General features: G+C 63.7%; 4 protein-coding genes across 4 annotated transcripts; 3 read left to right on the top strand and 1 right to left on the bottom strand.

Moving 5' to 3' along the window:
- Positions 1 to 321: 321 nt before the first annotated feature.
- Positions 322 to 1,334, bottom strand: MNEG_9194 (hypothetical protein; the record flags this gene model as incomplete). The annotated part of the gene is made up of 3 exons (XM_014042337.1): positions 322 to 324; positions 459 to 667; positions 1,013 to 1,334. 3 exons carry the CDS (start codon positions 1,332 to 1,334, stop codon positions 322 to 324), a joined length of 534 nt encoding a protein of 177 aa, XP_013897791.1.
- Positions 1,335 to 3,486: 2,152 nt separating this feature from the next.
- MNEG_9193 (hypothetical protein) lies at positions 3,487 to 3,825 on the top strand (the record flags this gene model as incomplete). The annotated part of the gene is made up of 1 exon (XM_014042336.1): positions 3,487 to 3,825. One exon carries the CDS (start codon positions 3,487 to 3,489, stop codon positions 3,823 to 3,825), a length of 339 nt encoding a protein of 112 aa, XP_013897790.1.
- Positions 3,826 to 5,472: 1,647 nt separating this feature from the next.
- On the top strand, positions 5,473 to 7,185 carry MNEG_9192 (hypothetical protein; the record flags this gene model as incomplete). Its single annotated transcript, XM_014042335.1, has 5 exons — positions 5,473 to 5,638; positions 5,941 to 6,083; positions 6,427 to 6,525; positions 6,714 to 6,809; positions 7,129 to 7,185. 5 exons carry the CDS (start codon positions 5,473 to 5,475, stop codon positions 7,183 to 7,185), a joined length of 561 nt encoding a protein of 186 aa, XP_013897789.1.
- Positions 7,186 to 9,342: 2,157 nt separating this feature from the next.
- MNEG_9191 (hypothetical protein) lies at positions 9,343 to 11,227 on the top strand (the record flags this gene model as incomplete). Its single annotated transcript, XM_014042334.1, has 6 exons — positions 9,343 to 9,357; positions 9,674 to 9,763; positions 10,034 to 10,136; positions 10,456 to 10,541; positions 10,883 to 11,084; positions 11,223 to 11,227. The coding sequence occupies 6 exons, from the start codon at positions 9,343 to 9,345 to the stop codon at positions 11,225 to 11,227; spliced, it is 501 nt and encodes a 166-aa protein (XP_013897788.1).
- Positions 11,228 to 11,564: the final 337 nt, after the last annotated feature.

The following is an 11,564-nucleotide window of genomic DNA, read 5'->3' as shown; positions in this document are numbered from 1 at the left end:
GCGCCGCCCGCCGCCGCGCCCGCCGCGTCCATTGCGGCAGCCGCCGCAAGCTCCGCGCGCCGCCGCTGGCGTCGGAGCAGCGCCGCGGTGATGGCGGCGACGAGCGCGGCGCTCGACGCGACCTGGCCGCCCATGAGCCCCCAGAAGGCTCCTGAGCAGGGCGCCACGGCCGCCTTGGCCAGCGAGAACGCCACGAGCAGCGCGAATGTCAGGATGACTAATGCGAAGCTGGCGGGCGACTGCACGGCCCACCACTCCTGCAGGGCCTGCAAGGCGCCGGCCGCCCATGCTGCGAACGCGCCGCCCTCGGGCTTTGCAGTGTCACTGGAACGGTGATCCGCGGCCGGCGGGGCAAGCGGTGCCGCCGCGGCGCCGCTGGGCGTGGCGGTCGCCTCTGTGCTGCCGCCCGCCGCCTCCGCGGGTCGGCCGCTTGCTGCGTCCACAGGCCCGGCTGCCACCGCCGCCGCAGCGCGCTCCTCGGCGGCGGCCGCAGCCGCCTTGCGGCGGCGCTCGAGGCGGACGGTGCGGATGAGGGAGCGCGTTAGGGTGTACACCATCCAGGCCCACGTCATCAGTAGCAGCAGGTTGAGGCACCACTCCGCGAGGACGGCGTTGACGAGTACTCCCCAGGCGATGCCCAGGAGCATCGGCGGCAGCATGACCAAGACTGGAGGGGGATAGCGAGGGGGGTGGGGAGGGGGCCGGGCAGCGTGGGCGGGGAGAGCGCCGCGTGTCGTCCAGGTGTCCGAGCGGGTCAGGTCAGGTATTGCCAAGCGGGCTTCATGGATTGCCAAGCGGGCTTCATGTCATGGGATATAAGCCGGCAGGCTTATGCGTTGCCGGTGGGCCCTTTCGAGGTTCTCTACTCATGTCTGTAGGAAATCGTCGGACACCGCTCGCCGGCGTCGGCCGCTTGGCGCAGCAGCCTGCGCTCGGCAGCAAGTGCGCGGCTGCGTGCATGGCCAGCGGCGAACGGCGCGCGCAAGGGGGGCGCAGCAATGCGCTTGCGCACCTGAGTCGTAGTCGATCAGCGGCGCCGGCTTGGCTGATGCGGGGTTGAGCCGGCCCATCGCAGACAGCGCGCTGGCCACCGAGCCCGCAAAAACGACAAACGCCGCCGTGCCGGCCGCCTCTGCAAGGGGCAACTTCAGCAGCACGCAGAACACGCATACGTAGAAGCTGCTGCCCCCCTGGCCGCCGGGGCCGCTTATAAAGGCGACTAGGGCGCTGAGCAGGAGGCCGATCACATTGGGCGTGTCCATGACGAACGGGGACGCCGAAGGCGCCACAGCTGCCGCCGCCATGCGGCGAGCGCCCTCGGCCAGCACGTCCATGTCTCAAGTTTCACGGCTCTCACTTTGAACACTCTGCTGCTTGCCGCACACTTGCAACTGCCCTCCCGGTGAGCGGGTGACGACCGACTATGACTCCAAATAGTTGAGATAGACTTCTGTTACACGTCGCAGCTACTAGTACGGCTTGCGCACGCGTTGCTAGCCGAACGCAGGAACGTCACACTCTTCGTTGCACAGCTCTCGATCTCGATTGCGCTGTGCGTACTTCGTGAGTAAATGTAAGCCAACGTCAAAGGCGATCGCAACATTGGCCTTCGACGTCATATATGGTGGCGAGTTACGCTGGCAGGGCCAACCGGCCTCCGCCGTGACCTGCCGACAGGCCGAAGAAAGAGTGAGGCGCGGACACTGAGAAAAAAAGGGAGCTCCATGTGTCCGTGTGCAGGCCGTGTCCAGTCCAGAGTCTCACTTTTTGACTCTTCTGGTACCTGCATCCTCTTTCGCGCAGCATATACTTGGGGGAAGATATGTGCTCGCCGCCGCGCTCCGCACCACGTTGACGCATCCGCCACCAGGTGCACCCCGTGGTCGCCAGGACCACGCCCATCCGCAATTTGATCGTTGAATGGAGGGCATGCACAGGATTGATGATGAACTACATAGCTGTGCAAAGCGAGTGGCGAAGAAAACAGAAATGCTATTGTCAGCCGGTCACGCACAAGCTGCTATCAATGTGGCCAGCTGCGCTTTGGGTCAATGTGTACCGCACACCACACACCCAAGCTTTGCCCACTGGAGAAACCTTGAGAATTATGATCGAGGGGCACTCGATGAAAAAAAAATGCTCCACCAGTTTCTTGTTGCCTGGTTAGGCAGCCCCACACAAACAAGCACAGCAGGGGGTCGCCCCCGCAAGCACCGTGTTATCCCAAGTACGGTAACGACTGAAACAGCAAGCCTCCCAGCGTGCGAGCGCGCGCACGCGCGCGCGCGTGTGCGCGCGCTCACACACACACACACACACATGCGCGCGCGCACACACACACACACACACACACACACACACACACACACACACACACAAACACACACACACACACCTCCAACCGGCGAGCACAAACGGCGCTGCTCGTTTGCTTGTCATTCCAACACGAGCAGTGATGTACCGCTAGCATAAAATGTTCAGCGCAGCCAGTGCCCAGTGCTGAAGGGATTGCATCAGGATGCGCCGTTGGTCATGGTGTGCTCATGGTCCTGCCAGTGTGCTCCTTCCCTGAACACGCAAGTCGCAGGGGAGCTCTCCTCGCATCCTGCAGGACGGGGCAGCGGCTGCCTGCGACGCACCTTGTCCAAGCAGTCCGTGCATCCAGGCACTCAAGGCGTGCCACTCTGGCAAGCAGGCAGGCGTGTGGTGCGGGCTGCATTAATGTACCGCACACCACACTCTTTGAGGCCAACCAGTCACATGAAGGCCATGGGGCCCGTGCACCAGCTGTGGCCTTGCCAAGACCATTCGTGGCTTCAGTGTGGCTCAACCATGCCAGCTGTGAATGGAATCCTGCGCCACCTGTGACAGGTTTGCAGTGGCCAGTCACGGGTGCACACCTCAAGGAAGTTCTCGGCCCGTCCGGCCAGCTGAATGAGTGGAGGAGTGGAATCACCAGCCCAGAGCGAGGAGCCCGCTCGCCTGCAAGGGTCGGATTGATTGCAGTCATCACCGGTGTCTGGAAGAGGGCACATATTCCCTGGACAGGTGGCAAGGGTCAAAACGGGCTAGTGAGTATCCCGGAATGTGAGGCACCTGCTCTGCAGCATCCGCGGCCGCCGGACCGCTGGACAGTGTATGGGCAACCAGACAAGAAACAAAAAACCTCACATAGATGGTCTTGCACTATCTGTATTCCACGTAAATGTAAACGACGCCCCATTCGGCGTTCAACGGTGCAAAATGGGTCGCGGATCCGTCGCAACGACTGTTTGTGAGTTGTGCCGGAGCCTTGAAAAAGGCACAGTTCTGAATATTATTGATTGGGCTTGTCCTGTCGAGCCGTGCTCGCTGCACATGCACCATGCTGCCCCTTGCCCCGCCGCCCAAGCACGCACTCAGAATAGCCCACCTGGTCCTCACCACAGCACCATTGTACCGCGCCCCTCCTGGGCACCCTCAGTGTTTGGCGTCCTTTGCGGCGCAATGCTGGCTTCGGCCATGGGCGCACCAGTAGCGCGCCGCCTGCTGTCCACGAAGGAGGAGGTTGCGGTACAGTCGGCCAAGGGAGAGGCTGAGCAGGCGGCGGCGCAGTGGGTCCCCGGCTGGGCAGGCGCCGGATGGGTCGCCCCCGGGTGGGTGGGCGCCGGTTGGGCTGGCGCCTCCGCGGCCGCCCAGGTCGGCCCCGGCTGGGGCTGGGGCGGCTGGGGTTATGGGCCGTGGGGTTATGGTGCCAGCACGTGGGTTCCTGGTGCCGGCACTTGGTACAGCAAGGGGCTCGGCGGTGCCACGGTCGGGGGGTTTGTGGATGTTGGGCGGCGCTGATATCCTGGCGTTCACATGACTGTTGCCGCCTTGATGTTGCGGCCAGCCACCAAAACGAGCGGCGATGCATGGGAGCTCTGTGCGCCCGTGCAGCAGGACGGCCCGCCGCACGCACACTTTACGCAAAAGTGACTGTTTGACTCTTGCAGGGCGGTCGGTGCCTGTTTGACGGCGCCCAAAGGCAAAGGCCCAGGGAAGGCACACATTCGCGGATGCAGCAAGTACCTTTCTGCTGCTATGGTTGCGACGTTGAACATGTTTGTTGCTTTTGAGTGCAGACTAATTCCTTCTACTATTGACAGAGAGCGAACGATCAAGGTTGACCTGTAAAACAAGGAAGTCTGCCAACATTCACGCATGAAATTGCCAGCGTGGCCGAGTGGGCACCGCACGGGGTGACCTCAACCATGGCTGAGTCTTGAAGGATGCCTGGTAATGGTCATGCCTTGCGGCTTCCAGTTCAACGCATGTGAAAAGTATCAGGATGGAAGTCGGGCTACAGGCAGTATTCGGGCTTGAAAACATGGAGAGCATGCCATACGTCATGATGTGTGCTGCATGCGTGTGCGGTCTGGAGCACTGTTTGCTGGACCTGCAATCCTGTCAGGGAAAGACCCTGCCGTCGACCAGTTATTAACCGGCTGCATGTGGCGATCTAGGGGCCGCCACATTGCGAGCACACCATGCTGTTTCAACGCTGGCTAATGATCAACTCGCACACCTGGTCTCAGACGTGCATTCGAATTCAAGTGAAAAAGTGTTGATGATTGCAGAAGAACGCATTGACTTGACATATGACTATGCCGCTATTCATTTCATGAATGATGGCCTTTTGTAAGTTATGGCATCGCCTGATGCAGTTTGTCCTGCTTACACGTGGGTAAGCAGGTGAGGGCGGCTGCTGACTCGGCATCCTGCACATTCGCCTGGCCTGGCCACCGGCAACCTGGCAGGTCGCTGGTGTTTCCTGCAAAGCGATATCCCAGTCCATGCATACTCCGTACTCGTTTTCTGCCAGCTTGCACGCACGTTTATGCTGCGGCGTCCTCACAAGCAGTCTGAGTCTCGAGATCTTCGCTGAGTGCCGCCTCTCTCGTGCATAACCGTACTTTTCAACGTCCAGATTGTGCCGATTTTTACTGTTGCCGTGAGCCTGTGGCGGTGCACCGCCTGATCACAGCATGCCGGGCCCAGAGAGGCGTGCAGCGGCCTCTCCAGAGCGCGCTGGGCCCTACAGCGAAGCGGACAAGCAGGCAGCACATTTAGCTCCCGCAGCAGTGGCCCCGGCAGCGATCGCTTATGCTCCCGCTGTCGCCGCGCCTGCGGCTGCCGAGGACCCAGCTGCCCAGCAGGCGGCTTTCAGGCAGGCAATCGCTGCGGCCGCGGCGGCGGCACAGGCTGCAGCTGCGCAGCAGGCAGTGGCACTGGCCGCGCAGCCGCAGCTGCGCCCGGGGCAGGCTCCTATGCCGCCGCAAGAGCCTGGTGGCCCCACCTTTGTGAAGGTGGGTGTGCTGCAACGAGCCACTGTTGCTGAGCATGGAGCCATGGCTCAATGGCATAAGAGAGGATGCAGCCACAAGTGATTGGTGTGTGTGTGCATGATGCGCCATGCGTACAGCATGCGCCGCGCACGCATCAACGGACGCCATGCGTCGCCGCCGCCCGCGCCCAGCGCAGGTGTCTGCTGCCAGCAACGTCAAGGCGGTCGCCGGCAAGGTCGCCCACACCTGCCGCGCGGGCGACGCGCCCGCCATGCTGTGCACTGGCAGCCAGTGCATCAACCAGGCGGTCAAGGCCGTCTCCATTGCGCGGGGTGGGCGCGGTGTCCCCAGGCGGCCGCGATTCCGGGGGCGCATGCAGCTCGCTCGCGCCGGGCGCAGGACTTGGTGCATAAGCGCGCTCTCTTGTCATTTCTGGCACCTCTAGCACAATATACCTCTTGTTGTTGGCAGCTTGCTTGTGGATGGACCGCTGCGGCCCCAACATGCCTGCGCACGCCTTCGCTGCAACCGCCTCAGCAGGCGCCGCCTGGGCATGACCCCACCGGTCCGCCCGCCTTTCCATGCGACCCCCAAACTCACCCGCTCCGCCTCGAACCTCGGGCGCAACCCCCAGGCTACCTGGCCAACGACGGCCACGATTTGACATTCCAGACGGCCTTCAGGGAGGGGGGCACCCCCGAGAAGCCTTCTGTGGCGCTGTACATGGCCAAGCACCCGCTGGGCTGGCCCATCACGCCCAATAACGTGGAGATGCAGGTGGGGCGGCGGAGGGGCAGCGCCAGGGGAGCACGGGGCAGGGCCGGGGCAGCACGTGGCAGCGGCGGTGGAGTGCGGGGCAGCTGCGGGTGATGTTGCGCTTACGCCGCGGTGAGAAGATGGGTCCTGAGAAGCAGAGGGCTGGGCGGGCACGCCGGCATGCATGCGTGCACGTGTATGCTGGCGACAGGCGGCGCGAAGACTGCAAGGCTTCCGATGTGTGCGCCTGGCCTGCGCCAGTGAGGCGCAAGCCCAACAGCACGAGTTGCACAAGTCGCGGGCCGTCCGTTCCCACCGACGCACACTGTGGGCTCGCCCACGCCGCCGCCCGCACGTGCCCCAGGTGGGCGCGACCAGCGGCGTGCAGGTGGTGTGCACGGCGCTGGCGCAGCGCATCCGGGAGGGCATCGTGCCCTGCCTCACCGGCATCGGCGGCGACGCGGTGAGACCTCTGCAGCTGCGGTCGTCGCACAAATCCCAACCCGAAAGCGCATGGCCCACGCCTGTGAGGGATACTTTGCTAGCTTGAGCATGCAGAGACTCGCAGGGGCGCCTGCGTTGGGCGTCCACCCCCGCCCCACGCTCCACGCTGCCGCTGATTCGGACCCATCCTTGTTCGGAACGCCCCAGGTCTCCAACTGCGTGCTGGCAATCGGGCACACGCGCCTGGCCCTTGAGCCTGACGGCCTGGACATCCGCGCGCGCCCCGAGTTCATTCACGTGCAGGTGTGACATCGGGGCTTGAGTTACCCTGACGTTTGGGTGTTGCGGGCTTGGGAGGGTGAGGTTCAGTGGCAGGCGGATGGGCAGCGGCGTGAGTGGGCCCGGGTCCAAATCTTGCGGCAGCGTGGTTGGCGGCTGCGGCTGCAAGGAGCCACGAGCTGGCGGCTGCGTCCGCATAAGAAGGGTCTTGAGCCGGTGGGCTTGATAACAGCCAGCGCGCGCGTGCGCGTGTGCCTGACTTTTGAGGGACGAACGGCAGCAATCTTCATCACCATTCCCCTAAGGTCCTGATTGATATCCCCACGCCTCTGTGCGTCCACAGAAGCAGGGTGGCGAGCTCAACGCCATCAAGTTCCACATCCACGTGGACAAGATCTAGCGCCCCAGGCTTGGATTGACGTGTGCACAATGCGAGGCGCACTGCGCGCGGGGCAGCCCTGGCCTCGCGAGGCGGCCGTGACGGGGAACGCTACACTGCGCGTGTACGAGCGGGCGGCTGGCTGGCCGGCGTGCAGGGCCCCCTGACTTGTGCGTGCGCTGGAGTGCAGGGGCCTTCGACAAGTCTTCGTGAGCTCGTCACCATTTCATTTTTGATGTTTTGAGACAGTTTTGCACGCGGTGCAGCCAACCTTTAGTTCTCGCTCTTGTTTGCAGCGGCCCTGTGGTTTCTCGAAGCACCTCTGTTTCACATACAGCACAAGCCTGAGTGGCAGTGACAGCTGATCAGGGCAGCGGCGCTGCTTTCTCACCCCATGCTTGCGCGCCGCGCACCATTATGAACCGCTTTCGCGGACATGCTTCCACTCTGTGACAACAAAAATCTTAAACTTGGTAATGTATAAGTACCCCAAATACATCGCAGAACACGCGACGCCTGATGACGAGCTGAATGTGCAACCGCTGCCCACAGCTGTACAGCCGACAGCCAGCGAAGGTAGCGACATGCCCATGCACCCCCATTCACGCTGCTAGAGATGCCATGGCTTGCTGCGTCAATCTTAGTGCAATGTGTTGAGCATGGTCGCAGGGGGGTTCACAGTGGCCGGCGACATCAGCACCACGTGGCTTCTGAACTCGCAGCACCCCCTTGCATAATGCGTGAGGGTGCTGCAATCTCAAGCATTGCCACGCCGAATGTACAGTGCTGTGACCAAACATAGTGCTTGAAAGGTTAATCACCAGGTCTCACCGCAGCTCGAGTGAACTTCAGCACACACATGCAACCCAGCACAGGTACAAGGACATTTTCGCGCGTCCCTGTGGCCGTAGCAGCGTCGGTCGCGGCCATCCAGAATCGCAGGGGGTGCGGAAGGGAGGCACGCGCAGCGCACCGCAGCTTGCTGCCGGACATCGAGGGAAGCCCCGCAATTAGCAGGGGCTGCGTCAGGCCCGCCGTGCGGCGCAGCATGGCGCAGACCGTACGTGCACGTAGATACCTGCAGAGCTGGGCAGATGCGAGCACCGCGGCTGCCCATCACTGACGGTTGACGATTGCCCTATCCTTCAGCGCCCTCGCGCGGCGATGCTGGGATATCCAGCCCCCCGGGTGCCAGGTGTCTGTCATCTCAAGGGGCCATGGGCGGGATCCGCTTCAATTTACGACAACCAACTCACACCCTCAGGCGGCGCGGGCAGGCGCGCAGGGTGCAGCGCAGCGAGCCGGACGACCAGGGAGGACTGCGGGAGGTCGCGTGCAGCCGGCGGCGCAGCGGCGGGCTCGGCGACTGGCCGCTCGGGCGCTGCTGCTGGGTATGCTTGCCGCACCTGTAGGTCAACATTTGCGGTGCATTAATCGACACACATATCGCCCAGTAACGGTTCGAGCATCCGTCTTGCTTGGAAGTCTTGGCCAGGAAGCTCGTTGAATGCAGGTAATTGGTGCACCACTTTGCAGACCAGTGCAGTATAGTTGTGACTTGACACGAACATTGTGTCTTGGCTTTTCGCGCGCCGGCCCACCATGGCGCTGCCCAACCCCCCGGTCGCGCCTTGTCGCTCCCGGTATCGGCACCAGCAGAGTACAGCAGAGTATGTACGCAATTGCTTTGCCGGGCCAAATGATGAACGTCTCTACAAAGCTCAGGCGCCGTACATACGAAACACAGCGATTTGCAACTGTACAGTGCGCAGCCGTCCCACTGGTGCTGACCTGGAAAACTGATCACAGCGGTGACAGCAGTCGTCAATCAAGGCAGCTTGAATCTGATTCTATCACAGTGAACGCAATTCAATATTTTCACAAGACCTAAACACAATGAAGGCGCTTGCAGGCAAGCAGTCCTCGGCACAACGGTGTGCCAGCAGCAGCAGGCGCGCTGGATCCCATGTAGTCGCGACGGCGCATCTTTTCAAATGCAGAAGTCGTCCCGCCTCCGCATCGGGCGTGGGTACTTGCAGCGGCGCGGCGGCCCAGATCTTTGAGCAGGGTCGCGCACTCGTCACCCCACGCTGTACTTGGGTCTGCGCGGCGGCGGCGGCGGCGGTGCCGACTGCTGAGCCGGGGAAGACCACCATTGGGTTCTTGGGGATCGGCATCATGGGCTTGGCCATGGTGGGGGGCTTCTGTGGCTGACCTCGGTTTTTTGGGTGCTTGGGCACTGGGGCCAAAAACTGGCGCAGCAGCGACGAGCGTCACTTGCATGCGAGCCGCGCCCGCATGTGCCTTCATGGCCCCGACATGCGGAGGAAGGCTTCCGCATGCATCCCTCCTGAACTCCCTCATGCCCCCCCCTCCATGCATGCTCTCGCCACTGCATGTCGCGCCGCCATGCACCTTGCCACTTCCTGCGCAACGACATGGCACGGCATGGCCAACCTCTACGCCGCTCCCCAATCGCCTCACATAATGGCCTGATCTCCTTTCCCAGGCCAACAACCTGATCAAGGCCGGCTACAAGGTGGTAGTCTGGAACCGCAATCCCGCAAAATGCGCACCCCTGGAGGCTGCGGGCGCAGAGGTGGGCTGCGTTTGAGGGCAGCGGCACGACGCACGCCGCGCCGGCCCCTCGCGCGCGCGTCCCAGACCGGCTGCGGCGCAAGCACGCGCGCGGCGGCCGTGTCGGCTTTTCGATGCAGCAGCACCCGCCCTGCAACGGCGCGACGGGCGGCCGCCGCTCGTGCACTGCACGGCAGCACCAACCCTTGCACGAGGGTGGACAGCCACCGCCACCGCCACCGCCACCGCCACCGCCACTTCTCCCCCCTTCCGCCCCCACCCCTGGATCAAGGTGGCCAGCAGCGCGTCCGAGGTTGCGTCCAAGGCAGAGATCACATTTGCGATGCTGTCGGACCCCCCGGCCGCCCTGGCTGTAGCAGAGGACGTGGCAAAAGGTGAATAGGTGAATCAATCAGACTGGCACCGATGCCGGCCGGAATCGTGCCCTGAGGGCCCGCCGCCCCCTCAATGCTCCAGCATTTTGAAACTTCATGTTTTGCTGGTGCCATCCAGTCGGTTGCGGTTGGGCTCGAGCGTGCATGCGCCGGCCCCGCCTCGTGCGTCCGCAACTCTTGCCGGCAGCGAGCCGTGCACCAATTTGCGACACACACCGTCGAGCCGCAGGCTGCCCCCGGCCCACGATCCCCGCTCGACCGCTGCGTCTGCTGCTGCTCTCTGAGCACGCTCTCACGCGTGCATGTGCGCACCCCCCAGGGCTGTCCCCTGGCAAGGGGTATGTGGATGTGTCCACAGTCGACTCTGACACCTCGAGCGCCATCGCCGCAAAGGCACGCCCTCGCGTTCGTGGCGGCGGGGCGCTGCCTCTGCGCCTACTATCAGCCGCGGCAGCGCGCCGCCGGCCCCCAGCCGGGGGTCTTGGTCGGCGGGAGGGGCTGGGGCGGGGCCGGCTGCTCGGTCGCGGAGCGTTTCTGGGGGCAGAATTTCAATTTCTCTGCTGCCACCCGTGCCGTCGGGCTCCCCTCACCCACTGCTCGGGGAACGCACGCGTGCCTGACGCGCCCCTCACGCTCCCGGCCGCGCAGCCGCCGCCCCGCCTCGCCGCCCGGCGCCCGACCGCGCCGCCCCCGCTCCGCCTCACGCCCGCCCTCATGTCGCCCGCCGCCGCCGCCGCCCCCCGCAGGTGCGCGCCGCGGGCGGCCTGTTCCTCGAAGCGCCCGTCTCCGGCTCCAAGGGGCCAGCCGAGCAGGGGCAGCTGATCTTCCTGTGCGCGGGCGACGCGGCGCTGTTCGACGCCGCGGCGGGGCCGCTGGATGTGATGGGCAAGAAGGCCTTCTTCCTGGGAGAGGTGCGGAAACCGGAAGGAAGCTGCCGGGAAACCGGGGGTAGGGCCACGCTTGGTAGTGCGCTGTCGCGGCCTGGGTTGTGAGTGTGGGGTGACTGCGGCAGGAGTCTGTTTAGAACTGTTTGTTTCCAGGGGTTGGACCTCTGTAATGTACTGTGTGCGGTCTCGTGTTCTGCAGTTTGAGACCTTGGTTTGGGAGGATTGCTTGGGCGTCGGTACTGTGTTGCAAACCTTAGCGTCATGTTGTGTGTGCGTCGCCCTTGTCCGGCAGACCGCAGCGGGGCGCTGGTTGGTCGGTTCGGCAGCAACAGCTGCCAGGACGGAGGGGTTGGCACGTGGCGGGCGCGCGGCGCCAGCCCGCCCGCAGCGGGGCGGCCCCTCATGCCCTCGTCAGCCACACCTTTGCTGCACATCTGAACGTTCCCACCTGACCTCAGTCCACGCCTGTGCCCTGCACTTTCCAGGTTGGTGCTGGCGCCCACATGAAGCTCGTGGTCAACATGGTCATGGTGGGTGCGGG

The sequence above is a fragment of the Monoraphidium neglectum genome, assembly GCF_000611645.1.
Source record: "Monoraphidium neglectum strain SAG 48.87 unplaced genomic scaffold scaffold01850, whole genome shotgun sequence".
Taxonomy (NCBI): Eukaryota; Viridiplantae; Chlorophyta; class Chlorophyceae; order Sphaeropleales; family Selenastraceae; genus Monoraphidium; species Monoraphidium neglectum.
The sequence above is the reverse complement of the archived record's forward strand: the minus strand, read 5'-3'. Positions and strand labels throughout refer to the sequence as shown.